Source organism: Molossus molossus, unplaced genomic scaffold, assembly GCF_014108415.1.
Source record: "Molossus molossus isolate mMolMol1 unplaced genomic scaffold, mMolMol1.p scaffold_m16_p_1, whole genome shotgun sequence".
Taxonomy (NCBI): Eukaryota; Metazoa; Chordata; class Mammalia; order Chiroptera; family Molossidae; genus Molossus; species Molossus molossus.
The window spans coordinates 53,191,355-53,215,602 of NW_023425344.1; the positions used below are offsets into that span (position 1 = coordinate 53,191,355).

Genomic DNA, 24,248 nt, shown 5'->3' on the forward strand with positions numbered 1-24,248 from the left:
ATTGTGGTAACACTCAAATTTTCTTCTAGCTTTCTTTAGTTCATTATGAAGGTCCATGATTGACACTGTAGCTACCACTGTTTCCTCCCCTCCACACTGCCCTATCACCACGTCCTCTTATCTTAGATTATAAACATTTTCATATGAAGCACACGGTTTCTCCAAATGTAAAAAATGTACTTGTCTACATGTGATAATGTGGCTAATACAGAAAATTTAGGCCCAAATCTATTACCCTCCAAATGATGAACACAATGCTCCAGCGTCTTCAAACATTCAGCAAGGCTGCTAAGAACTTAGTCATTTGATTTTCCATTTATTCCCCCTCTCTGGAAATAACTGGGGCTTTTCCTTTTATCCTTAGAGTTCTGAAATTATATCAGATGTGTCTATATATAGATCTTTTTCCAGTCATCTTCCTTGGTACTAGATGGCTCTTTCAGTCTGAAATTCATTATCTTTCTCCAACTCATGAACTTTTCTTCAGTTGTTTTCAGTATTTTCTCCTTCCCAGTGTTCCTGTTCTCTGCTTAAAGAACTCATATTTATAGATGTGATGTATTTTCCATACCTCTTTTTGTTTTTCCAGATCTATTTTTTGTTGTTGTTGCTGCATACACACAGAGAGTTCCTCCTCTTTAGTTCCAAATCAACAATTCAGTCTTCATTCATGCTAACTTGTTAATTTAGCTCAACCATTACATTTTTTTCTTTATAATTTTCTAAATCTTTTCTGATTCTCTGACCCTTTTTTGGTGAAACTTTGTTTAATCATTACAGGTTCCTAAATCTTAAATGAAATACAATTATACTTTTTGACGTTTTCTTCTTAATTATATCTGAGGTCAGTTCTTTTTATTATCTTAATCCTCTTCCATTGTGATTCTCCTCAATTTTCTCATTATCCCTGTTTATACTGGTGAATTAATGATTACTTTCATGAGTATAGAAAGTGAATGTTGGCTTTCTCTGAGGTTGTTCAGGTTTGTTTTCCAAACTGCCTTCTCCCTTAAATGGGAATGTAGCACTATTTAAACAGGGGATATAGATAAGCAGGCATCCCAGAAAGGTACCCAGATATGAAGTCGAGCTTGCTGGGTACCGCTAAAACTGCTGTTTTCCCTGGAGGAGCATGCTTTAGTGCCTCTGCTTCTCTCCCAGGTTTCAACACCTCAGTAGCTGTCCTACTGAACTGTTGGTATACTTTTTTAAGAGACTGGTTTTTAGACTTCAGGCCCAGGTACAGGCACCGATACCACTGGAGCTGTTTAGACTGAAAAAAAGGGCAGGAAGGAGGTCCACCTAACCTAGCACTTTGGAATATAATTCTTTTAAAAATTCTTGATTATTACCCAATTGCCCACTACTGTTCTTTGTATTTGTTGACTCCAAGCTTGGAGCCTTTTTGAGATTCCCCTAGGAAAACCTGAGCTTACCTCTGTTATCTTGGGTTCCAGTTTCGTCTGAGATTTTGCTGTCAATCCGATCCGTGAACTTTCTATCTTCTTCAAAATTTCTGGTCCTCTGATGGTACCTGTAGTGGACTGTGAACTGTAATTTTACTGCTCAACATGCTTTTTCCCCGCTCCCTTTTTCTAGTAACATAATCCCTCTTGTCTGTAGGAAAAATATTCCATGTGATTTGGGTGGAGGTGATTCTTTCCAATCACCACAGGAGTGGTCACTTGACCCAGGTCTGGCTGGACTATCCCATCCCCCTCTCCTTTGGTAGCCATCTTTGCCTGGTTGAAAATAAAACTAATACAGAAGAAAAGAAAGACTAAAAATACTGAGAGAAAAACAGTACTGATGACATTATTCAAATCTGGATTTATCCATGCTTAAGTTGGATTTCGCCTCTCCTTGCCCACACACATGCAAACACACATTCAAGTTACAAAGCTAATGAGGTCCTTTTTCTCCTCTTTATAGTAGTTTGACCAATATAATAACATCTGTTCCTCCTTTTCAGAACTATAATTTAATTGAATCTTTAAACAATCTCAGCGGGATAGTCAAAAGAAGGAAGTTAAAGAAATTTGCTGCCCTGGCCAGGTAGGACAGTTGGTTAGAGCATCATCTGATATGCCAAGGTTGTGGGTTTGATCTCTGATTAGGGCACAACCAATGTATAAATAAATAAGTAGAACAACAAATTGATGAGTCTTTCCCTTCCTTCCTTTCCTTCTTTTCTTCCTTCCTTGCTTCCTTTTCTCTCTCTCTTTCCCTCCCTCCCTCTGTGCTTCCTCTTTCTCTCTAAAAATCAATACACAAACATTAAAGAGAAATTTGCTCAATCCACCATATTTTAAAAGAAAAGTTAGGAAAATAACTGTAAAATAACCTGAAAAAATGAAATTAAAGCTTTATAGTTTGGCATTAAACATATAATGAATAAATAGATGTACTTTACTAAGTACATCTTATAGTTGCATAAGGCAGCCTTCACACCACTGGGGGGAGGGAGCAGATATAAAATACAATTATCTCTTAGTTTTTTTTGAGTCAAGATTCCAATGGTTTCAAAAAGAGGAAGGGTAGTAGTGATTTAAAATTTTCTAATTTACTTTTATCTAAAACTCTCTGAATGGTCATACAGTGGCAACCCCTGGGAAAAAAAATTCTGTAGCTATTGGTGTGATTATTGGGGCATACATAGGAAAAAGGTTAATTTTTAATTTTGGAAATGATAAAAAGCACAGAAGGTCACTGAACTCCTCAATGAATAGAAGATGAAATCTAGTACTCGTCACCTGAGGTTCATAATCCACGGTTCATAGACCCATGCCTCAAGAACTCTATAATCCTCCTGAAACCATTTATAAAATGCTCTATGTATACATTTAAGTACATTCTAAGAGAAGATAGGTCCACAATTTTCATTAGAATCCAACTAAAATCCACAACATAAAAAAGGTAAACTGCTACTGAGTACAAAAAAAAAAGACAACTTCATTCAAGAATTATATGTAACAATTAAATCCAGAAAAATATCTAAGAAATGAATACCTCCAACATATAAGACAACAGTATATTTGACATATAGATACTCCATTCTTTAGAAAAACTGTCAGTAAAATATTACCGGCTCCAATATGAATAAAGAAAATGAAGCTAAATAGTAACTTCCCAAAGTCACAAAGTGTTAAAGCAGGATTCAAAAGCAAGTTTCCCAGTCTGATTTCAAACTCTTTTCATACAATGCTTTTTCCAGGAGAAATACTAGTAAGAAAAGAAATACAAAGGCAATGGATTATTTCATAATGAATGTAATTTTATGTCAGGCATAGAAACGATCGAGCACTCACATGCCTGGGTTTAATGAAAATGGAGTATGAATCTTCTTCCTAATTGGCCTTTAAGATTTTCAGTGAAACTTCTGCTTCTGGTAGTGAAGTCAGAAGGACCTTAGAATTTGATTAAGATGAATTAATCTTACTAATGTTCAAGGCTGCCTAAGCCAATGAATGGGTCCTCTTGTAAGCAAAGCTGTTCTTTGGACTCCATGAAACACAAAACATAGTTGCTCATACATGTAACACAAAAACTGCAATACTAAACTTGTGTATTTTATGTCTTGGAAGAGAAGGCAAGGATCTGGTGACATTCTAAGACACACTCACCACTTAAAACATATTCCAATACTTGGGTATAGCCAAGAGAACTCAAGTACTAGAGTCTGGGTTGGAGCCAAAAAGCTGGGTCGAATGGCAGAGAAGACTTTTATACTATCAGGTGGTTATATGGGGGAAGAGTAAGAAAAGAAATACAGAAAAGGTACAAGTAAAAAAGCAACCCACAGCAAGTTTGGTTCTGACATTTAGAAATGAGCATGGTCAAATTTTTGCTTTGATGCTTTGCCATTTTATCTAGAACCACAGATTCAACTGCTAAGCTCACAGCAGAGAAGTCACAAAAATATGATTTGCTTCATGATTCCCAGAAAAAGTATTAATCTCTTGCCCTGGTCAGTTTGGCTCAGCTGTTAGAGCATCGGCCTACGGTCCAGAGAGACCCGGGTTCAGTTCCCGCTAAGGGCCCATACCTCAGTTGCAGTTTGTCCCCAGCCCTGGTTTGGTTGTGCGGGTAGCAGCCACTCGATGTGTCCCTTTCACGTCAATGTTTCTCTCTCTCTCTCTCTCTCTCTCTCCCCCTCCCTCCTTCCCACTCTATCTGAACAAAAAATGGAAAAATGTCCTCAGGTGAGGATAAAAAAACAAACAAAAATGAATTTATCTTTTTCCATTAATCTTATCTGTTTCTCTTTATTAAAAGTATGATAAAATACTATATGTACTTAATTTTTTTCTTTTTTTTTTATCCTCACCCGAGGATATTTTTCCATTTTTTGTACAGATAGGGAGGGAGGGAGAGAGAGGAAGGGAGAGAGAGAGAGAGAAACATCGACATGAAGGGACACATCGAGTGGCTGCCACCCGCACGACCAACCAGGGCTGGGGACAAACTGTAACCCAGGTACGTGCCCTTAGCAGGAACCGAACCCGGGTCTCTCTGGACCACAGGCTGACGCTCTAACCGCTGAACCAAACCGGCCAGGGCTTAATTCTATTTTTTAAAAATAGCCAAAACATCTTGCTGGCCAGAAACCCCATTTTCATAAAGTTCTCCATTATTCCTCATAACTTCAGCTTTAAAAGCTAATATTTATGGAAACCCTTACAGATTAAGCCCTGGCTGGTTCAGCACAGCGGTTAGAAGGTCAGCCCACAGACCGAAGGGTTGTGGGTTTGATTCTGGGTCAAGGGCACATATGTGGGTTGCAAGTTCGATCCCAGCCCTGGTCAGGGTTGTGCAGGAGGTAACCAGTTGATGTGTCTCTCGAACATCAATGTTTCTCTCTCTTTTTCTTTCTCCCCTCCCCCCTCCCACTAATAATCAATGAAAAAATATCCTCAGACGAGGATTAACAATAACAACAACAACAAAAAAAATGTTTTCACATACATTATCTCATCTGACCCCCACCTAAAGAAGGTATTGTTATGTCCCTTTTATGTGGGGCTCTGAGATTCAGCTTGCATATCATACTTACTTGACAACATGAAGAGATGTAATAGGGTCTAAAACAGCATTCTTCTCACTTCACATTTTTGAGACCTTGCTATAAAAGAGGTCATCTAGAAGATAAGTATTTTGAGTTGATGATCTAGAAAATGTGAAGAACAGTAGTACACCATTCACTCAGTCTATGAAATTCATTTCAAGATCAATGGACGAGATCAGTAAAACAAGATGTAATAGAACAGAGCAACATTAACTAGCTACACTCTGATAAAGTTGTGTTATGTGTTTCTTTTTGGGGCGTGGGTGTGGGTGGGTGTATAGGTGTGTGTGTGTGACTCTGGTATTCTAACCAACTCTTAAAATGTTCCAGGACTATTACTACTTAAGTTTAATGATCTAGAGGCAGATCCTAAATGAGAGAAAGATGTTATTTACACAGGTCTATAAAGAGGACTAGATGCAAGATGAAAGGAGCTAGTAAGCTCTACAACTCACACAAAACATATTTCTTGAGCAATTATTAGAAGGCCATAAAGAATAGTGAGGAGGCAGTGGATTTCAGGAATTAAAAATGAATTTGATGTAAAACTATCCATGTTTTATTTCATTTTCATCATTTCTGTGACCCTGAGCAAGTTATTCTTTACCCTGATTTTTTAACTCTAAAATATAGATGATAATAATAATATCTACCTTAGAGTTGTCATAAAATTGAGGTACTATATATAAAGCAAATATAACTTGTCTGGCATATAGTTAGCATTCATGAAAATATTATTAAAATATTAGTTATTAAAGTTATAATTACCCAATATGCTAAGTGTTATGAACATCTCAGGGAAGAAGTTATTTATTTATTTATTTTTGGTACGTGCCCCTAGCGAGAACTGAACCCAGGACTCTCTGGTCCGCAGGCCGATGCTCCAACCTCTGAGCCAAACCCGCCAGGTTATATTTTATCTGGCTCTTTATGGACAAATTAGCAGTCAAAAGAGAGTGACATCCAGAGAAAATAGATATTAATAGGGCTTGAAAGCTGACAATAGACCTAGCACATCCTAAACCACTCAAAAATCATTGTAGTTTTAAAAATATGGCACTGACATACATAATAAAATGGGAATTACAGAAGCCCCATGCACTTTTGGTCTATCACCTTCATAACTGGAATATATCTTACCAAAATACAGAAACACATACACAAATATATATGTCATAAAGAATGCACGGCAATATTGTTTGTAATGGCAAAACACTGAATACTAACAAAACACTGGCTACAAAGAGTGGATAAAACCAGGGAAGTCATGATAACTGACAAGGAACTGCTCCACCACCATTAAGAAGATATGTATAAACATGTGTATTTATATGGTCAGAATCTATGACATCAGAACTACTAATTTAAAAAGAAAGTTTCAGAATATGTTTATCCTGACCCCATTTTATGCAAAACAATTTGTTTACATAAATATGCATGTGGATATATATGTGAAAACTTAAAAAAAGGGGGGGAATAAAATTATGTACACTTAAAATTTATACCTTAGGATAAAAAATAAAGAATATTTTCGCCCTGGCCGGTTTGGCTCAGCGGTTAGAGCGTCGGCCTGAGGTACAGTGAGACCCGGGTTCGGTTGCCGCTAAGGGAACGTACTTCGGTTGCAGTTTGTCCCCGGCCCTGGTTGGTTGTGCAGGTGGCAGCCACTTGTCGATGTTTCTCTCTCTCTCTCTCTTCCTCTCTCTCCCTCCCACTCTATCTGTACAAAAAATGGAAAAATGTCCTCAGGTGAGGATAAAAAAAATAAATAAATAAAATAAAGAATATTTTCAATTCTTATTGCTTTTCTTCTTTTACTGTTTAAGTTTTTTACTGTTTTAAGTTTTTTACAGTTTACATTTACTACATGTTTTAAAAGAACAGAAAAAAATGCAATCTCCCTTTAAAATTCCTCCCACATAAAAAAATTAAAATAAGCAGAAATAAAACACCAGCAACAGTTTAATATCATTGCTGCATATCTTAGAATAGGTTTCATTTAAAAGATGTCATCCTTACAAGAGAATTAAAACTCATCTACCTTATAGCAGTTCTTCTATTTTTTTTTTAATCCTCCCCCGAGGACATTTTTGCATTTATCTTCAGATACAGTGGGAAGGAGAGAGGAGGGAAGAGAGAGAGAAACATCAACATGAGAGGGACACATCAACTGGTTGCCACCCACACGACCCTGGGGCTGGGGACAAACTGCAACCGAGGTACGTGCCCTTAGCGGGAACCAAAACCTGGACTCTCTGGTCCACAGGCCGATACTCTAACCGCTGAGCCAAACAGGCCAGGGCCCAGCTCTTCGATTTTATTCAGGCCTTTCCTGAATAGCAACTATGTCAGTTTTAAATTATTTCTAGTTTATTTAAAATATATTTTAAAAACATGGAAACAAAACTAAAGAACACTGGAATGCAAGAGAACTAAAACATATTCACAGAGTTCATAGGTGCTGTCCTAATAGTATATAGAAACATCCAAGGCCAAAGAAAGCCTACTTAATACTAATCTCAAGGACATTAAGCTAAGTGAAATAAGCCAGTCACAAAAAGAAAAATACTGTATGATTACACTTGTACAAGGTTATTTAAAGTAGTCAAATTCATAGAAACAGAAAACAGAATATGGTTTCCAGGAGTTAGAGAAAAAGGGTGTTTCAGTTTTGCAAGAGAAAATATTCTGAAGATTGGTTGCACAACAATATAAGTATACTTAATGCTAGTGAACTGTACATTTAAATAGTTAAAAATTGTAATTTTTGTGTTGTTTATCACAATTAAATTTAATTATTAAAAAATAAGAAGTATACACCAAATCACATAAACCACTTAAAAATTACTGAACTATAAAGAGATCAGATAAAGTACTTGATCAAATTCCTTTCTAACTTCTCAGTGGCAAATATAATTAAAAATGTAACATATAAGATTAAAAGGAAATAGGATGCATATAAATTGAACCTATAAATCACTAATCTTTATAAGACTGATGTAAGGAAGAAAATGATTTTCATTTTCTTCCAACAACTTTGAAAATCTAATATAAAATGAATAATCTTAACAGAAAATATAAATTTAAATGATATTGAAATCAAATCCAACTGTGTGTTGAAATAATTACTACATCATAGGAGATACTTCAAACACATTAACATTAGGAAATTTATTATTGCAATTTATTATATGAATAGACTGCAGGGGAAGGGGAGGAAAAAATCCTTTTAATAGATGCCAAAAATATATTTTATAAAATTCAGTATATATTTCTGATAAACCTTAGTAAGCTAAAAGAGATACACTAAATTGTCACAGGCTATTTACACCATACTTACAGTGACACAACAGCACTCCCATTAAAACAAAGAAAAGAAAGATAGACTCTAATAGACTTACTACCACCTTTATTCAACATTTAGAGAGTGTTCAAAACTGATTCAATAAAAGAAAACAAGAGGTATAAATGCTGAAAAAGGAGAGACAAAAGACTGAATCATTTATTGAAGTTAATACAACAGTTTAGCCAGATAAACACACAGAATTAACTGACTTAACATGAGAATTAACATATACACAAGATCAATAGGTTCCTAAGGTCCAAAATCACAACTAATTAAAAAGTGTAAGGGGAAAAAAATAACATTCATAATAGCAATGAGAACTACAAAATAATCTAGAATGAACTTCATAAGAAATGTGCAAAACGTATATGAAAACTATAAGATTTCATTAAAGAGATGAAGGGCCTGGAAAAAAATGAGAGGCATGTCATGTTTCTGGATGAGAATGCTCAGTGTTACAAATCTATTACTCCCCAAATTAATCCAAATTTTAATGTAATTCTAATCAAAATCTCAATGGGGACATTTTACAGCAGTTTACAAAAGCTATCTGAGCCCAACCGGTGTTGCTGAGTGGCTTAAACAAGGTTGTTGCTCTCTGAGTGGCTTAAACAAGGTGTTGCTCACTGAGTAGCTTAAACAATAGAAATTTATTCTCACAGTTCTTGAGGTTAGAAGTCCAAGATCAAGGTGTCATCAGGTTTGGTTTCTTTTGAGGACTCTCTTTTTGGCTTGCAGATGGCCACCTTCTCATTATGTCCTTCACATGACCTCATCTCTGTGTGCATGCTACCCTCGTGTCCAAATTTCCTCTTATAAGGACACCTGTCAGATTGAATTAGGGCCCACCCACATCACTTGATTTAACCTTAATTACCTTTCAAAGGCTCTATCTCAATATACAGTCACATTCTGAGACACTGGGGGTTAGGGCTTCAATTTTCTTTTTTGAGTATGTGCCCCTAGCGGTAACCGAACCCCAGGACTCTCTGGTCTGCAGGCCAATGCTCCAACGGCTGAGCCAAACCAGCCAGGGCAGTTAGGGCTTCAATATGAATTTTGAGGGAAAACAATTTTGCCCATAATAGGCTGAAAAACAGATGTGATGCTGATGAGCCAGATTAGTTAGACCTCATAAAGTTAACACCCTAAAACAGGGCTCTCCAATAAACTTCCTGTGATGATGCAAATGTTCTATATCTGCACTGTCCAATATAGTAGTCGCTAGCCACATGGGACTATTTAATTAAAATTAAATACAATCAAAAATCCAGATACTCAGTTATACTAGCCATATTTCAAGTGCTCAGTAGCTGTATGTGGCTAGTGGCTACTATATTGGATAGCACAATTTAAGGGGTAGTGTAACAAAACAGTAGAAACTTAGATCTACACATGACCTGAGGACTCTAACTCCAGAGTATCACATAATCTATCCTGCTTGAACCACATGTGTTTTAAAAATCTCTTTGTTCAAACAACTGATCCTATACCTTAACTAACAAAAAATTAGAAGTGGAGTGCTACTGTAACAAATTCCTAAAAACTGATAAGGCTTGGAGGACAGATAGCAAAGAACATAACTCATATTGGAAAGCTAATGACCTCAGTTGTACAGTAGCAAAACATTTAATACAACTCTTGCCTGGAAGGTGTATCACATGACTACCGAATGTGTACCTCTAAGAAAAGCAGTTAGAAAAACTCAGAATATTGGTGTGTGCTGGCTGCTTAAAGAAAAACCAGAAGGAACAATTCAACTAAAAATAAGGTGGTTTGCAACCTGGGTGTGACTCAGTTGGCTGGGCATTGTCCCATGTACTGAAAGGTTGCTGGTTCGATTTCCAGTCAGGGCACATGCCGGTGTTGTGGGCTTGATCCTGGTTAGGGGGAGTGCAGAAGGCAGCCAACCAATGTTGCCGTCTCACATTGATGGTTCTCTCCCTTCCTCTCTCTCTAAAAATCAATAAACTATTCTAAATAAATAAATAAATAAATAAATAAATAAATAAGGTTTGCAAACAGCAACAGACAGAAAAACAATGCCATTTACTGTAGTAGAAAAGCCTAACCTGTAAGAGTTTAGTAATTTGGGACCTCTAAGGTTGGAAAAGGCAGCTGCTTCTGCGTTCCAAATACAAGGAGATAGATAACTTTCTAATCTCAAGGGTTCTTTGCCAGATAGTAACAAAGATCAGGTTAAGAGTATTGCTTTCCCACTCTTGATAGTTTTTTATGTGTCAACTTGGTTAGGATAAAATAAGAGGAAGGAAGGGCAGCAGCCATTTTGTAAATAACCTTCTCTCAGTTATTCAAATACTCATCTAGATGCTGGTGTAGGGGGCTTTTGCAGATGTAATTGAAGTCCCTAATCACTTTACTTTTACCTTAGGGTGATAATCTTTAGTGAGGCTGACCTAGTCCAACTCTTTTATTTATTTTTTTAGCCATAGCAGACATGACTTTTATTTTTTATCTTTACTGTTGAAAGTATTACAGATTTTCCCCGCTTTTTCCCCCACTGACCGCCTCCTCCCCACTTCCACACCCCTCCTGCTTCCCCCGAACTACTGTCTGTGTCCATTGGTTATACTTATATGCATAGAAGTTCTTCGGTTTATCTCTACCCACCCTCCCACCACCCTTCCTTCTGAGGTTTGCAGACATGACTTTTATAGCACCAATGGCTGTGGCCCGTTTCCATCAGTTTCTTGGCCTATAAGCATAGCTCCTACAAAAGAAGTTGTACTAAATGTTAGTTATTAGCCAAAGGTGGAAAAAAAAAAATACAAGAAACATCAAATGCTCCATAGTCAAGACATCATCTGGTTCAAGTACTGTTGTCAGTGGCTTTAGATTCTTGGCTCTTCTTTGACCTCTACAAATTTACTTTTTTTTTTCTTATCTTTATTGTTGAATGTATTACAGATGATCCTCATTTCCCCCCATTAATCCCCTTATCCCCACTCCCGGTTCCCTCCTGACTTTCCCACACTGTTGTCTGTGTCCATTGCTTATGCATATATGCATATAAGTTCTTTGGTTTATTTATTCCCACCCTCCAACCCCCCCTTCCCTTTGAGGTTCATCAGTCTACCAACCAATTTGTACTTCTTAATCCCTTCACCTTTTTCACCCATTCCCCCAATCCTCCTCCCATCTGGCAACCAACAAAATGTTCTCTATAGCTATAAGAATGTTTCTGTTTTGTTCATTTTGTTTGTAGATTCAATTGTCGATAGATATGTATTCATCGCCATTTTGTTTGTTCGAATTTTTTATCTTTTTCTTCAAGAAGACCCTTCAGCATTTCATATAATAATGGTTTGGTGGTGATGAACTCCATTAACTTTTTGTCTGGGAAACTCTTTATATGGCCATCGATTCTAAATGACAGCTTTGCAGGACAGAGTAATCTTGGTTGTAGGTTCCTGCTTCTCATCACTCTGAATATTTCTTGACACTCCCTTCGGGTCTGCAAAGTTTCTTTTGAGAAATCAGCCAACAGTCTAAAGGGAACTCCCTTATAGGTAACTAACTGCTTTTCTCTTGCTGCTTTTAAGATTCTCTCTTTGTCTTGAACCATTTGCATTTTGATGATGATGTGTCTTGATTTGGGCCGATTGGGGTTCATCTTGTTTGGGACTCTGTGTTTCCTAGACTTATATGTCTGTTTCCTCCACCAAGTTAGAAAAGTTTTCTGCCATTATTGTTTCAAATAGGTTTTCAAATTCTTGTTCTCTCTCTTCTTCTGGCACCCCCAAAATGCGAATGTTGGCACTCTTGAATTTGTCCCAGAGACTTCTTACACTAACCTCATTTTTTTGGGATTCTTTTTTCTTTTTGCTGTTCTGCTTAGGTGTTTTTTGCTTCCTTATATTCCAAATCGATGGTTTGCTTCTTGGCTTTACCTACTCTATTATTGAATCTTTGTGAATTCTTTATTTCAATTAGTGCCTCCTTCATTTCTGACTGTGCATCCTTCATTTCTGACTGGTCCTTTTTTATATTCTTGAGGCCCTCACTAAGTTCGTTGAGGTTCTCACTAAGTTCATTGAGCATCCTTATAAGCAGTATTTTGAACTCAGCATCTGTTAGGTTGTTTATCTTTATTTCTCTTAGTTCTTTTCCTGGGGTTCTGTTCTGTTCTTTCATTTGGGACCTGTTTCTTTGTCTCCTCATTTTGGCTGCCTCCCTGTTTTTGTTTCTATGTATTACTTAAGGAGAGGCATGGGGCTAGCTGAGACCAGAACCTGCTTGTTTGAAATAATTTAGGAAAACCTGAAGCAGGATCCAAGACCGGCCAATCCTATGGTTAAGCAAGTGGCAACAGCTTGGGTGGGCCTGAAAGTTGGGTGGGGCGGGGCCTCAGGAAATCACCACGGTGGGGCAACCAGTGTGAGCCAGGTTGCTAGAGTCCAGATATGGCCGCTGTCTGCAGCCCCAGGGAAGGGCTCACCAAAGGAACAAAGACCTCTGACAACAGGTCTGTCCCAGAGAAAGCCCCTTCTCCAACCCTTGCTCCAATGCCAAACGGCTCAGTTGTTCCCTGTATATCTCCGGCGCCCCTCAAGCTGCCTCCCCTCCAACCTTAAGAGGGAATGAGTCTGATAAATCCGTGTGTGGGCCCTTTAAAAGGAGCTGCCTGGGACTCCGGCCGCCTCAGCCTCCCTGAGCCTCAGTTCCGGCTGATTTTTCCAGCCAGAAGTTATGGGGACTTCTCTTCCAGCACTGGAATGCTGAGCCGGACACCTGGTGTGGGACGGGGACCCCCTCAGTCCTCAGGGAGGACCTCCCCAGCCAAGGTACGCTAATTTTTATCCGCGACACGTGGGTGTAGGGCCAGCCCTGGCGCCCCTGCTCCTCCTACTAGTCTCAATGTGGCTTCTTCTTTAATTTCGTAGTTGAAAGACTTCCACTCAGCTTGATTTCAGGCGGTTCTGAATGATGGTTGTTCTGTAGTTTAGTTGTAATTTTGACGTGGTTGTGGGAAGACATGATACCACAGTTACCTACATCGCCATCATGACCGGAAGTCCTGACCTAGTCCAACTCTTAAAAAGAATGGATTCTTCCTGGCAAATCAGACTCCAAAAAGCAGCTGAGTCTACAACTGCTCTCCCTTCCTGGATCCTCCTTTCTTGACTGCCTATGGAGAACAGCACCTGCCCATGGATTCCAACCTGCCTGAGATCTTCCCTTCCCACTTTACCAATTTCTTGTAATAAATATTTTAATACACTCCCAACTATCATTTTAGAGATCTCCTTCCTGCCTATTCTGCTTCTTTCATTAAACCCTAACTGATATACCATTCAAGCCTATAATTTCAAATTTCAAAGGTAGCCAGGTAACTCAGAGAACGAGAGGGAGAGAGGGAGGGAGGAAGGAAAGAAGGAAGGGGCCTAGCACAGAGATTAGTAAGAGAAAGAATGAGATTTTCAAAAATTATGAAGAAATCTTGCTGTAGTTACAGTTATATGGTACTGACAACAGAAATCTATGAAGCTTCTGAAAGTGCTTTACCACCAAACTATACTACTGGCCTGTGAAAAGCTATATTTGACCTTCAATCCTGCAGCCCCTAAATCTATACCACTGGTAGGGAGCTACAAAAGTTGTGCAATTCCTAGGGATGTCATACTCTAATGCCTACTACTTCCAACGTGGCAAAAGAAGATAACAAGGAAGAATTACCTAAGAACAAAGCTAAAGGCACATACAATCTCCCCATACAGCAAAATCAGAGTTTAACCAAGAAATTTACACAATTGCCAGGACAAAGTATTCTGCCCACAAGGATATCATTATTAATAAGAACCAATGACTGTCTGTCTACTTTCCACTCTTCCCTTCTTCAAAGAAGCTTTATCATTATGCTATTCCTATACACCAATGTACAATTGGTTGGGCAAAAGAGAGACAGATAGGTTATTATTTTACAGGCTGCTGCACTAAATAAGAAGGAAAAGCATTATGTAGGTATTTCTTACTTTGAGCTATAGTGATACCTCGGTTCTCGAACATAATTCGTTCCAGGAGGACGGTCGAGAACCAAATTGTTCGAGAACCGAAGCAATGAAACCCAATAGGAAATAATGGAAACTGGATTAATTCGTTCCAAGCCCCAGAAAATGCCTATTTACTGGCCTAATTTGTATATAATATGTAGAAAAACATAAGTCTCAACAAGAAATAAAAGTGTACAGTATGTCTAAGGGTTAAATTCAGTGTAAAGCGTGACTCTCTCCACAAAGCGTGACTCACTCTCTGCACTCACACTGATGACGTAAGCAAGGCGCGCTGGGCCGAATGAACGCCATTCGGCTCAACTCGGCTCATCTCGGAAGTTCGAGTTCCAAATATTTGTTCGGATTCCAAGACAAAAGTTTCTCGAATCTCCTGGTCGAATACCGATTTGGTCGAAAGTCAAGGCGTTCGAGAACCGAGGTATCACTTGTATATGAGTAACTGGATGGGACTTTGGATTGATGCTCTTGAAAAAGGAAGAGAACTGTGTTGGAAGAAAGGACTCTAATAGAATAAGTAAAGGATAAAACAGTAAATTAAAAAAAAAAAAAAAAACCCAAATGAAAAATAAACATGAAAATTTACTCAATGTCAATAGTAATTGAAAGCAAAACAAAACACTGTCTTTAAAGGATTTAAAAAAAAACAAGACTGATCATGTCCAACACCATTCTTATACACTGTTGATAGAAGTAATACTTGAGAGTATTCCTCAAATTTAACATGTGCCATAACCTCTGGTTCAGCAATTCCATTTCCGGAATCCATCCCAAAGAAATATTTTTATACTCAAAAATACCATAAAAGGATGTTCAATTCAGCACTGTAAGCACAATATCAATGTATTGAAAAAACATAAATGTCTACCAACATAAAAGATTAAGTAAATTATGCACATCCATACTATAGAACATTCATAATAAATGAAAACAATGAGGCAAATCCTAATATACTCTTACACACACACACACACACACACACGCAAACACACGCGTACATGCAGGTACTTCCACCAAGAGAGAAAATGGAATGTTTGACATACACCAACCATTAGCATCATTTACCCTGAGAAAGAGTGCAATAAAAGCGTCATGTATTGGGCCCAGCCGGTGTGTGTCAGTGGTTGAGCATCGACCCATGCACCAAGAGTTCACTGGTTCAATTTCTAGTCAGGGTGCATGCCCAGGTTGTGGGCCCAATCCCCAGTGGGGGACGTGCAGGAGTTAGTCAACTGATGTTCTTTCTTATGGATGTTTCTCTCTCTCTCTCTCTCTCTCTCTCTCTCTCTCTCTCTCTCTCTCCCCCTCCCTCTCCCTTCCTCTAACATCAATTTAAAAAAGAAAAACTTAATGTAACGGAAGACTCTTTATTTTTTAGAAATATGAATGCATTTATTAGATTTTATAGTTAAATAAACATATAATCGTTATCTGAAGACTCATCTCTTCAGCTGATTTTTATTTTTAAATCCTCACCCGAGGATATTTTTCCATTTATCTTCAGATAGAGTTGGGGGAGGAGAAACATCGATGTGAAAGAGATACATCAATTGGATGCCTCCCACACGACCCTCACCAGGGCTAGGAACTAAGCCACAAATGAAGTGTGTGTGCCCTTGACTGGAATCGAACCCATGACTCTTTGGTCCTCAGGCAATATATTTTAAGAAAGCTCATCAACGAAACTTCTAGAAGACATAATTTCTAAGTGACAGCTCTCCTCTGTGTGGTAATTTGATTAATACACAACAAGGAAAAAGCATGAAAAGACACTTTCAAATAATAATGATTAATTCTAGAGAGTAGTATTATAAGGCGATTTTGTATCCTTTAAGTCCGTTACATTTTTGTCAAATTTCTATAAATATGTATGTATATATTTCTATAAATATGTATATCTACTTAATACTATTTAATAATATTTAACAGAAACAGTGTACTGAAAATCTAATTTAAAAGCTACTTAACATTGCATTCTACCACTGTTGTAACTCAATTTCTCATATTTTAACACATCTCTTTCTACAGCAACCACAAATATACTAATATAGCTACCTCTTTTCTTACTACAAATCTTCAGGATAAAAATTAGAAAAGATAATTCTTTGCTGTACTTTAGTTGTCAAGGACACTCAAATATATCACATACAGACCTCATCTTAAAAAAAAAATACCAAAAATTATGGAGTATTCCTAAAGACACTCATAAAAGATGTAAAGTGTACCTTATCAGTATTCTAAAACAGAAACAAAACAATCCCTATAATGAGACCAATTCTAAAGACACACAGTTACACTGAAAACTAACATAGACTCCCAAGTAATTATACAGGATAAAAATCATCTTTGGCATGGCGACTGAGCATCTTCCCATGGACTGAGAGGTCCCAGTTCAATTCCTGGTCAGGGCACATACCAGAGTTGTGGGTTCGATTCCCTTTGGGGGGCGTGCAGGAGGCAGCTGATCGATGTGTCTTTCTCACATCAATGTCTCTCTCTCTCTCTCAAAAAAAATCAATAAAATTATTTTTTAATCATCTTCATAGTTTTAAATTATTTTATCTCAGCAAGATTTAAATTTTATAAAGCTAGAAACACTGTCTCATTTTCTTCAAATCCCTCACAATCCCTAAGCAATTTTGCTGGGTCTCAATAATGCTTCTTAAGTAAATTTAGTTAGAAGAGTATACTAATAGTGACACCTACCATCTAAAAATAATAATAAAAAATAACAGAATTCCATCATTGTGCTAAGTTTTTTGTTTGTTTTTTGCTAGAAAACAAAAATTTAATGTTCCACATAATCAAAATCCAGATAGAAGTACCTTCTGGCGAGGCCTGATCCAGCACCTCAAACAATGTCACCTAGGATCCCTTTATTTTGAGCTTCTGACATCCTGGCATAAACAGAGCCCAAAAGAGAAATTCAATTGAGGTCTAACATTACAGTTTTACATACCTGAGTTTCAGAACTAACATCCATGTTATTCACATGTTTACTGAGCAGTTAACCCATGCCAAGTTTTGTGTGGGTGTTGAGACGCGATGGTAGGCTACTCTGCATCTACCAAAGGCACCTGGCTTGTAGCTTTCCAATACATTGTGCTCTCTCTTGCTTCTTTGCTTCTGAACATGCTGTTTATTTGTCCTGAATTGCCCTTCTTTGTAAGGACCACTGGGTGAACTCCATTTATCATTCAGAAATTACTTGGACATGGACTATTTTCTAAATCTTGCCCAGCTCCCCTGCCAGCAATAATCACTGCTCCTTTGTGCTACCAGGTGCTCTTTCCTCTGCCTGGTGTCCATGATGTGGTTACCTGCCTTCCAACCTAGACAGTGGGCTCCTCCAGGGCACAGCCCTTTTCTCATCATTAGACTTCTAGCACCTGGCATGAGGCCCAGTACAATGAAGATGCTCAACAAATCATACTGAATTGACCCAACCCTTCTCAGAACTGTGGGTATCAGTAGAAAGCCAAGCTCAACACCTCAAAGGACACACTGGAAGATACAGGTTGTCAGTGCCCACATTGCCCTAGAACCTCCATGAAACTCACAAAAGACCAGTTAGTTCCATACCAGTTTGCAGAGGCCCAGTCATGATCTAGACTAGAGCAATACTATCCAACAGAACTTTCCAACATGATGGAAACGGTGCATATCTGCACTGACTCATATTGTAGCCCCCAGCCATGAGGCTATTGAGCACTTGAAATGTGATAGTGAGAGTGAGGAGCTGAATTTTTAGTTGTTTTTTTAAAATTTAAATTAATTAATTTTTGTTACAGATGTTTCCCCCCCCACCCCCCCACCCCTTCCTCCCAATCCCACCATTCCCGCTCACAGAACTATGTCCATTGGTTATGCTTATATGCATATAAGTTCTTTGTTTTACCTCTTTCCCCACCCTACCCATCTCCAGCTTTGTTGCCTATGCCCATTGGTTACGAATATGTGCATATAAGTTCTGCAGTTTATCTTTTCCCTATCCCACCACCCCCTCTTCTGAGGTTTGTCAGTCTGTACCCTACCTCTATGTCTTGGGGTCTATTTTGTTCATCAGTTTGTTTTGTTCATTATATTCCACAAGTAAGTGAGACTATGTGATACTTGTCTTTCTCTGACTGGCTTATTTCACTTAGCATAATACTCTCCAGGTCCTTCCATGTCATCTCAAAGGATAAGAGATCTTTCTTTCTTACAGCTGCATAGTATTCCATTGTGTGTATGTACCACAGCTTTTTTATCCATTCATCTATTGATGGACACTTGGGCTGTTTCTAGATCTTAGCAATTGTAAATAGTGCTGCTATGAACATAGGGGTACATATATTCTTACTGATTGGTGTTTCAGGCTTCTTAGGATATATTTCTAGAAGTGGGATCACTGGATCAAATGGCAGTTCAATTTTTAATGTTTTGAGAAAACACCGTATTGTTTTCCACAGTGGCTGCAACAGTCTGCATTCCCACCAGTATGGTACAAGAGTCCCCTTTTCTCCACACCCTCGCCAGCACTTGTTGTTTGATGATTTGTTGATGGTAGTCATCCTGCCGGATGTGAGGTGATACATCAGAGTCATTTTAATTTGCATCCCTCTGATGATTAGTGAGGTTGAGCATTTTTTCATGTCTTTTGGCCATCTGTATGTCCTGTTTGGAGAGGTGTCTATTTAGGTCCTCTGCCCATTTTTTAATTGGATTCTTAAAACATTTTTTAACAATATTTTTTTCTTTACTGATTTTAGAAAGAGAGGAAGGGAGAAGGAGCAAGCAACATCAATGAGAAAGAACACTGACTGGCCACCTCCTACATGCCCCCCACTGGGGATCGGGCTCACAACCTGGGCATGGGTCCTGACCAGGAATCGAACCAGTGACCTCTTAGTGCATGGGTTGGTTCTCAACCACTCAGCCACACTGGCCAGCCTTAATTGGATTCTTTGTCTTACGTTTGTTGAGTTGTATGTGTACTCTATATATTTTGGAAATTAACCCCTAATCTGATGTATCATTGGCAATTATGTTCTCCCATAATACAGTGGGTTCCCTTTCCATTTTGATTCTTGTTTCTTTTGCTGTGCAGAAGCTTTTTGTAGTTTGATGTAGTTCCATTTATTAATTTTTATTTGTTTGTTTCTCTTGCATTAGGTGTTATCAGTGAAAATTCAGCTGCGTGTGATGTCAGATTTTGCTGCCTACATTTTCTTCTAGAATTTTTATGTACTCACAACTCACATTTAAGTCTTTTATCCATTTTGAGTTTATTCTTGTGTATGGTGTAAGTTGGTTGTGCTAAGTTTTAGGTATATAAGTTCAAAAGTTTTACTGACTACAGTATGTACAAAATAATTGAACTCAACACATATGGCTATGATTTTAAATATAGCTAGCTTTTTCAAATTAACTGAGAGGGAAATGACTGAGATTATTATAGTATACTGAAAACAGCCACACATAAGAAATAACCAATATTGATGTTTGTCAACTAAAAGAATTGACTCCTATACCTGCATATAAATATATATAATCAGAGGCTTTGCAATAGAACTACGTACTCCTGTTAATAATTTGAAATAAAAAATAAGAAGGAAACATGGCATAGAGAAGGAAAGAGATAATAATGGGGTCAAAGACTGAACTGGAAATAGACATGGTATAACACAAACAAGAAGACTTCCTTTTCTGATCAGGTTTCGTATTTATCATGATATGAAAGAGGGAAAGAAAAATAGAATTTGATGTTATTTATTCCAAATTCAGAACTGATAAAACCAATTTTCCCAAAGCTCAGAATATTTTTCAGTCAAAGGTTCTTTAATTAAAAGACAATCCATGACGAAAAACCCAGACCAATTATTAACTTTAGAATAGCTTTTTAATTTTTATTTATTATGATTGTTTTACTTGTCTTTAAAAAATTTTTTTAGAACATGTTTTTATTGAATTTTTTTAGAGAAAGGAGGGAGAGAAACATCAATGTGAGAGCGAAACATCAATCAGCTACCTCCTGCATGCCCCCTACTGGGGATCGAGCTCACAACCCAGGCTTGTACCCTGACCAGGAATCAAACCAGGACCTCTCAGTCCATGGAACACTATTCAATCGACTGAGCCACACTGGCCAGGCTAGTTATCTCTTTTTCTTTTCCATTCTTTTTATTAGTAGTAGTTTGGAGGGGTTAGGAGGGAAAAATAAATATAATAAAAGATTAAATGAGACCAAATGACAGCCTAGAAAGGGGATATGCCCTGCTGGAGATGAAAAAATGAGAAATGAGTTGATTTATTTTGAAAACTGAAATATTACTATCTAATATACCTCACATTTTTCTCCATATTATGATTCAGTTTGAGTAACTGGTTAATTTGAACATTAATTACCCCACAATAAGAATATAATTAAGCATAATCTGCAGTCCTCCTCGTTCAGTTTCCATCCCTTAACCTCCAACCATTTTTAAACTATCTCTCTAGAACTTTCCTAATTTTAGTGATCATGTTCATAGTATAACAGGCAGAAATATACATATATATGTGTACACTGTGTATATATATATACACACACACATGTATTTTTGTATAGCTGTATCATAGCATAAATTTAAATAAGGATTACGATTTTGATTATCTCCAATATCTTATTTAATCTTATTCAGTATTATGCTGAACTCCTCCTGAAAAAGCATGCTTTATTCCAGACCACTTGCCCAAAAAGGAAAATTTTTTACCCATGACTCAAAAAACCTATTTAACATTTTCAATCTATTCCCAACAATCTTGTTGTTCATTCCCATCACCACAATTCAATATGATCTATCTGCACACTTGGAGAGAGATTGCATCATATAAAAAACTTGTTTTATAAAAATATTAAATAATATTGGCTCCAAGTCCTTAAGGAATTTCTTATGTACTGTGATTCCCATTTTTTTCTACCTAATTTTCTTTTATCTCTAGTCTCATCCAGAAGTAAACTTAAATTGTCAACTCTCTAATAGACCAGGTAATGTTTATGAGTTCTCTAGGATGACAGAAAGCAACCTCAGTTTTGCCTTCAATAATTAGGTCTGTATTAAATTCTTGATGAAAAGAAAATCCAACATGTTGCTTTCAATAATTAAAATCCCAAATTATAAATCAGGATAAATGATAATTATACTGCTCTACAATTCCACTTCCCCTCATGACTGGATAAGAACAGTTTCTAAAGACAAAAAAAAAAAATGGTTAATAAATTAAGCACTGTAAGCCAGGAAGGGTATTTTGCTTCTGGATGACAACTAGATAAATGCATAACTCTAACAGATAGAAACAGTTCCAAGAACTAGAAGGGTATTCATATTTACCCATCACACTCAGCTCCCCAAAGACTTGTTTCTTCCAAAAGCTTAAAGTTGAAAGAAGTTAGTCAGATTAGGCAGAGTTTATCAAGGATAACGGTGCCCCCTACTGGTCCTAACAAAAAATATAAATGGTACCAGCAAGCACTACTTCACATACCATTATGAAGTAAAAACTCCTTTTCATCTAGAAACATCCATGAGAGAAAAACGTTGATTGGCTGCCGCCTGCATGCTCCCCACTGGGGATTGGGCCCACAACCTGGGCATGTGTCTGACCAGAAATAGAACCGGCGACCTCTCGGTGCATGGGTCAACCCTCATGCCACGACCTTCCTAATGCCACGACCCTTTAATACAGTTCCTCATGTTGTGGTGACGCCCAACCATAAAATTATTTTCATTGCTACTTCATAACTGTAATTTTGCTACTGTTATGAATCGCCATCGGAAATATGTGTTTTCTGATGGTCTTAGGCGACCCCTGTGAAAGGGTTGTTTGACCCCCAAAGGGGTCGCAACCCACAGGTTGAGAACGGCTGATCTATGGTCAAGTATGAAAAAATTATAAGGAAGTTCACTACATCCACTTTCTCTAACCCACTAAATTATATATATGTCGGTCTGTCTATCTAGATATCTATTTTTTTAATATTTTCCATTTTTTTGTTTGTTTGTTTTTTTGGTCTTGTTTTTAGATAGACAGGAAGGGAAGTGGAGGGGGGAGAAAAAGAGAAAAGAAACATCAATAAGAAAAAGACACATCAACTGACTGCCTCCCAAAACTCCCAACCTAGGAATGTGCCCTTGACCAGGAATCAAACCCATGAGTCCATCGCTCTGAGCCAACTGCTGAGCCAAATAGGCCAGGGCTACATTATCTTTATAAAAATGCAAATACCGTTATAAATGCAAATGCACTGCTTTAAGTACTTAAAAAAAAAAAAATCAGTCCTGGCCGGTTTGGCTCAGCGGTTGGAGTATTGGCCTGTGGACCAGAGTCCTGGGTTCGGTTTCTGCCAGGGGCACATACCAAAAAAAAAAAAATCAGCACTAGCCAGTCTGGCTCAACAGTGACAATGGTTAGAGCATTGGCCCTCAGACTGAAGAGTCTTGGGGTCAATTCTTCTTGGTTGCAGATATGATACCCCGCCCTGGTCTGGGTCTAGCAGGAGGCAACCAATTGACATCTCTCTCTCACATTGATGTTTCTCTCTCTCTCCCTCTCCCTTTCTCGCTGCCTCCCTCCTTCCCACGCTATCTAAAAAATCAATGGAAAAAAATACATATCCTTGGGTGAGTATTAAAAAAAAAATCAGCCTGGCCAGTGTGGCTTAGTTGATGAGGGTTGACCCATGCACCAAGAGGTCGCCGGTTCTATTCCTGGTCATACACACGCCCAGGTTGTGGGCCCAATCCCCAGTGGGGAGCTGCAGGAGGCAGCCAATCAACGTTTTTCTCTAATGGATGTTTCTATCTCTCTCTCCTTCTCCCTTCCTCTCTCTCTAGAATCAATAAAGAAAAAAATTTTTTTTTTAAATCAACCTCCTAGAATCAACTGTACGTCAACAGAAGCAGTCTAGTAAGAGTCACAATGTGCTGCTTTGATGATTATTCAATAATAAAAATTTTTATAACACTCCAATTAGGTTGGTGAGGTTTAATGATGACTAGACTAAATTGTGTAGAGTCCAATTAAAACATCTGACAGAGGTCCACCATAAACAGCTGCAACCAAGTTTGGATACCTTAAGACTGGAGGTTCCAAATATTTCTGCAGTAAGTGGCTAAAGAAGAAATATTTATGAGATGCTTTTACTTCAGAGATCTGACTTGATGGAAACCTAACAGAAAAGACACTAAGACTTAAAGAAAAACATGGTACAGTGCAGTAGGAGATACAAAGATGTATAAGACAAGGTTTCTGTGGTCAGATGTGACAGTCTATAGCAGACTAGACTTCATCAATTAAAAGGCAAAATATGAGAATTTAAGAGAAGAGAGGATAGGTATAGGGCTACTTTACCAGAAAGTAGGTCTTCTTTGTTACCACATTACCTCAGAAGTAGTTTCCCAATTCCACACTATCCACACAAATGACTGCCTGATTCCCCTACCCCTGCAATAAGAATGTTTCAAAATAACATGGTGGGAGGGAGGGAGGACTCAGCCAAAGATCTCAATGTAAGTTTTGCACACACATTTTGGAGGCAGGGAAGAAAGAAAAAAAATTATAAACATCTTCAACAAATCTTGTGTTTAATTTCAGGGTATTCACAACATATCATGACCCCAAGTTAACAACAACTAGAGGGACATCTGTAACAATAAATGAATAGATAAGTTAATTTTTAAAGGGTTTTTTTTTTTTTTTTTAGCTTAATAAATAAAGATAACCTTAAAAGTAAAAGTCTTGAAAGGCAAGGAGAAGCAACAGATTTTTAGAGAGGGTAGTTTTCACT

At 37.8% G+C, this 24,248-nt stretch overlaps 1 protein-coding gene across 15 annotated transcripts in view; it reads right to left on the bottom strand.

Moving 5' to 3' along the window:
- Positions 1 to 24,248, bottom strand: part of ANKRD17 (ankyrin repeat domain 17) — a 193,160-nt gene that overhangs the window by 162,772 nt on the left and 6,140 nt on the right. For 3 of the 15 annotated variants that reach the window (XM_036271078.1, XM_036271075.1, XM_036271113.1), the window contains exons 1-3: positions 7,107 to 7,165; positions 5,054 to 5,167; positions 1,437 to 1,544 (exon numbers count right to left, since the gene is read on the bottom strand). The exons of 5 other annotated variants lie outside the window; for them this stretch is intronic. Coding sequence is in view for 4 of the 10 variants with exons in the window: in XM_036271073.1 (XP_036126966.1) it covers positions 1,437 to 1,534; positions 5,054 to 5,063 (108 nt within the window). In the remaining 6 variants the exon portion in view is untranslated. Of the gene's footprint in view, positions 1 to 1,436; positions 1,545 to 3,085; positions 3,223 to 3,623; positions 3,737 to 5,053; positions 5,168 to 7,106; positions 7,166 to 17,265; positions 18,077 to 24,248 lie in introns of those variants that run through there. 7 more of the 15 variants (XM_036271080.1, XM_036271085.1, XM_036271073.1 and 4 more) reach the window with 7 other exon arrangements.